We start from the raw sequence: 3,977 nt of genomic DNA on the forward strand, positions 1-3,977 counted from the left end.
ACTGAAATGCCACTGTTTTGTTGCAAATTAATCGGTTTATTATAGAAAATTGATCTCTTTGGAAAAAATAACACTTTTCTTACAAAATCATATTTTTTGGCTAAAAATTCATAGATTTTTTTAGAAAAATAATCGTTTTTTAATAAAAATTCAACTGTTTTATAGCAAATTAATATTTTAACGATAGAAAATTCATCTTTTTGGCTTGAAAGTTTAGCAATATCTTATAAAAATTAGTATTTGCTTGAAAATTAAATTGTTTTAATGAAAATTTATCCATTTGGAAAAAATTAAGTTTTTTCTAACAAAATAATAATTGTTGTTAGAAAATTAATCTTCTTGGTAGAAAAATCGTATTTTTTGGATAGAAATGTAACTGTTTAGTTGCAAATTAATCCTTTTGGTTATAGAAAATTGATCTATTTGAAAAATACCACTTTTTTTTACAAAATCGTATTTTTGGGTTGAAAATTCATAGCTTTTGGTAGAAAAGCTGTTGTTTTTTAATAAAAATTCCACTTTTCGATAGCAAATTAATCTTTTAACGATAGAAAATTCGTCTTTTTGGGTTGAAAGTTCTAGAATTTTTATAAAAATAAACTATTTGTTTGGAAATTAAATTGTTTTAATGAAAATGTATTAATTTTAAAAAAAATTAAGTTTTTTCTAACAAAATCCTATTTTTTGTTAAAAAGTTCATCTTTTCTGGTTAAAAAATCGTCCTTTTTGGATAGAAATGCAACTGTTTGTTTGCAGATTAATCTTTTAAGTATAAAAAAAATTCGTCTTTTTGGCTTGCAAATTAAACAGTTCCTTATACAAATAAACTATTTGGTTAAGAATGATCTCTTTTTTTTAGTAATTTATATTTTTAGTCGAAAATTTATCTATTTAGATTAAAATGTATTTATTTGGAAAATAATCGTTTTTTAATAAAAATTCAACTGTTTTGTAGCAATTTAATCTTTTAGCGATAGAAAATTCATCTTTTTGGCTTGAAAGTTTAGCAATTTCTTATAAAAATGACCTATTTCTTTGAAAATTAAATTTTTTTCCAAATTAATACATTTTTATTAAAACAATTTAATTTTTAACCAAATAGTTTCTATTTATCAGAAATTGCTGAACTTTCGAGCCAAAAAGACGAATTTTCTATCTTTAAAAGATATATTTCCTATAAAACAGTTGAATTTTGATTAAAAAACGATTATTTTTGTAACAAAAGCTATGAATTTTCAACCAAAAAATATGATTTTATATAAAAATGTGTTATTTTTTCCAAACAAATTAATTTTCTATAATAAACAGATTAATTTGCAACAAAATAGTCGAATTTTCTTCTAAAAATATGAATTTTCAAGAAACAAGTTGATTTTTAACGAAATATTTTATTCTTATGAGGAATTTTTGAACATTCAAGCTAAAAAAAAGAATTTTCTCTCTTTAAAACATTAATTTGCTACCAAAAGAAATGATTTTGTAAAAAAAGTTAATTTTTCCAAGTCGATGAGTTTTCATTAAAAAAATTTAATGTTCAGGAAGATTAATTTTTCACCAAAAAATATGATTTTGTTAGAAAAAAGTTAATTTTTTTCCAAATGGAAAAGATTTCATTGAAAGGATTTAATTTTCATTTGGAAAAAAATTAAGTTTTTTCTAACAAAATCATAATTTTGGTTAGAAAATTAATCTTCGTGGTTGAAAATTTATAGCTTTTGGTAGAAAAATCATTGTTTTTGAATAAAAAGTCAACTATTTTATACCAAATTAATGTTTCAAAGAGTATTTTTAGCTTGAAAGTTTAATAATTTCTTATAAGAATCAAATATTTGGTTAAAAATAAACTTGTTTTTTGAAAATTCATATTTTTAGATTGAAGTTCGACTATTTGGTTGAAGATTAAATTGTTTTAATGAAAATTTACCCATTTGGAAAAAAATGAACTTTTTTTTCTGATTAAATCATATTTTTTGGTGGAAAATTAGTCTTTTCGCTTGAAAATTAAACTATTCCTTATAAAAATAAACAATTTGGTCAAGAATGAACTCTTTTTTTTTAATTTATATTTTTATTAGTATTTTTTCTTACAAAATTGTATTTTTTCTAATAAAAAATTGTAAATTAATTTAAAAAATTTTAATTAATTTTCTAATTAAAAATTCTAATTAAAAATTGTCAACAGAAAATATAAATATTTCGTTGAAAATCAAACTATTTGAATAAAAATTGATCTATATGGAAGAAAATAAACTTTTTTCTTAAGAAATTTTATTTTTGCGTTGCAAATTCATAGTTTTTAGGTAAAAATTAATTTTCCTGGTAGAAACATCATCATTTTTGGGGAAAAAATCAACTGTTTGGTTGCAAATTAATCTTTTAGCTAACAAAAATTCGTCTGTTTTGGTTGAAAATTAAACAATTCCTTATAAAAATAAAATATTTGGTTAATAATGAACTTTTTTTTATTTATATTTTTAGTAGATATTTTTTTTACAAAATTATATTTTTTGGTTGCAAATATATAGTTTTTAATAGAAAAATAATTGTTTTCGAATATAAATACAACTATTTTATAACAAATTAATGTTGTAAGAATATTTTTAGCTTGAAAGTTCATCAATTTTCTATAAGAATAAAATATTTGGTTAAAAATGAACTTGTTTTGATAATTCATTTTTTTAGAATGAAATTCGACTGTTTGATTGAAAATTAAATTGTTTTGATGAAAATTTACCAATTTGGAAAAAAATTAACTTTTTTTTAACTAAATCATATTTTTTTGGTGGAAAATTATTCTTTTTGGTTGAAAAGTCGTCCTTTTTGGATAGAAATGCAACTGTTTGGTTGCAAATTAATCCGTTTAAGAAAATTGATCAATTTGAAGGGAAAAAAACACGTTTTTCTTTAAAAAATCATATTTTTCGGTTGAAAATTCCTAATTTTTTGTATTATTTTTTCAGTAACGTGTACGATAATGCAGAAAAATGGAGCTGGTTTGCACACAGCAAGTTCCTGTTATTGGGACAATGCGACCGACGGAAGTTGTACAGTTCGTTGGGAAAATAAGACGATGTACTGTATCGTCTCTGTATTCGGTCTCGCAATTTAGTTTATTTTCCAATTCTACAGATCTAGTTCATCCGAGATCAAAATAATAAAATGCTTCGAGCTTGTTAACGGAAATTCGATTTTTAAACTCCGCTAACCGAAAGAAAGCCTAAGAATTTTCCAAAATTTTACTAAATGACGATTTATTTCTGAAAAAAATTCTCTATTTTATATTAAAATTGTTAAATTTTCTAGGTATAGAATTGCATTTACCGAGATAATGTTGCCTAATTCTCGTTTTTTATCCTCTGTAACAAAAAAAAATCTTTCCAAATTTCAACAATTTCTGTAAGTTTAACTAATATGTTTGTGCGAAGTAAAAAGACCTAAATTAACAATTTTTTTCAGTGTTTTGTATAATGTGTATTTTGTTAACAAACAGTGTATTATACTGCTTTTTTTTAGATAAGATTACCTTGGAGATTTGGTGCGTTTATTTTTAAGTGAACCTTAATTTTATTTCATTTTCGTAAATAAAATGCAAATAAATGTTTCTAAATGAATATTAAAGCCTTGTTTTGATAAAAAAAAACCTACTGATCCTGAAAATTCTTCTTTACGGAAATTAATTTTTATTATTATGTCGAGTAATTATTTATTTGTTAAAAGTTTTTTAAAAATATTTTTTGGAATCTATTTAAAGTTTCTGACGCATCAAATATCTTTTAAAATTATAAACATTTTTTTCAGCAAATTAAAAAAATTTCCCTTTAAATTTTGGAGAGTATTTTTCGACAAGTTTGGGTATGTTTTGAAATATACTCTTAAAATTATTATTATTATTATTATTACACCATTAAGCCATTTCCCTTTCGGGGTAGGCGTGACTCACTCGGCAGGGGAAAGGAGTAGTGTGTGGAAGGGATAGA

At 22.4% G+C, this 3,977-nt stretch overlaps 1 protein-coding gene across 1 annotated transcript in view; it reads left to right on the forward strand.

Moving 5' to 3' along the window:
- The window catches only part of LOC117169084 (dynein light chain Tctex-type), a 15,109-nt gene extending 11,538 nt beyond the window's left edge, over window positions 1-3,571 (forward strand). Inside the window, exon 3 of the mRNA XM_033355201.1 lies at window positions 2,961-3,571. Coding sequence (XP_033211092.1) covers window positions 2,961-3,109 — 149 coding nt within the window. The 3' untranslated portion in view covers window positions 3,110-3,571. The remainder of the gene's footprint in view (window positions 1-2,960) is intronic.
- The last annotated feature ends 406 nt before the right edge of the window (window positions 3,572-3,977 follow it).

The sequence above is a fragment of the Belonocnema kinseyi genome, chromosome 3 (assembly GCF_010883055.1).
Source record: "Belonocnema kinseyi isolate 2016_QV_RU_SX_M_011 chromosome 3, B_treatae_v1, whole genome shotgun sequence".
In the NCBI taxonomy this organism is placed as follows: Eukaryota; Metazoa; Arthropoda; class Insecta; order Hymenoptera; family Cynipidae; genus Belonocnema; species Belonocnema kinseyi.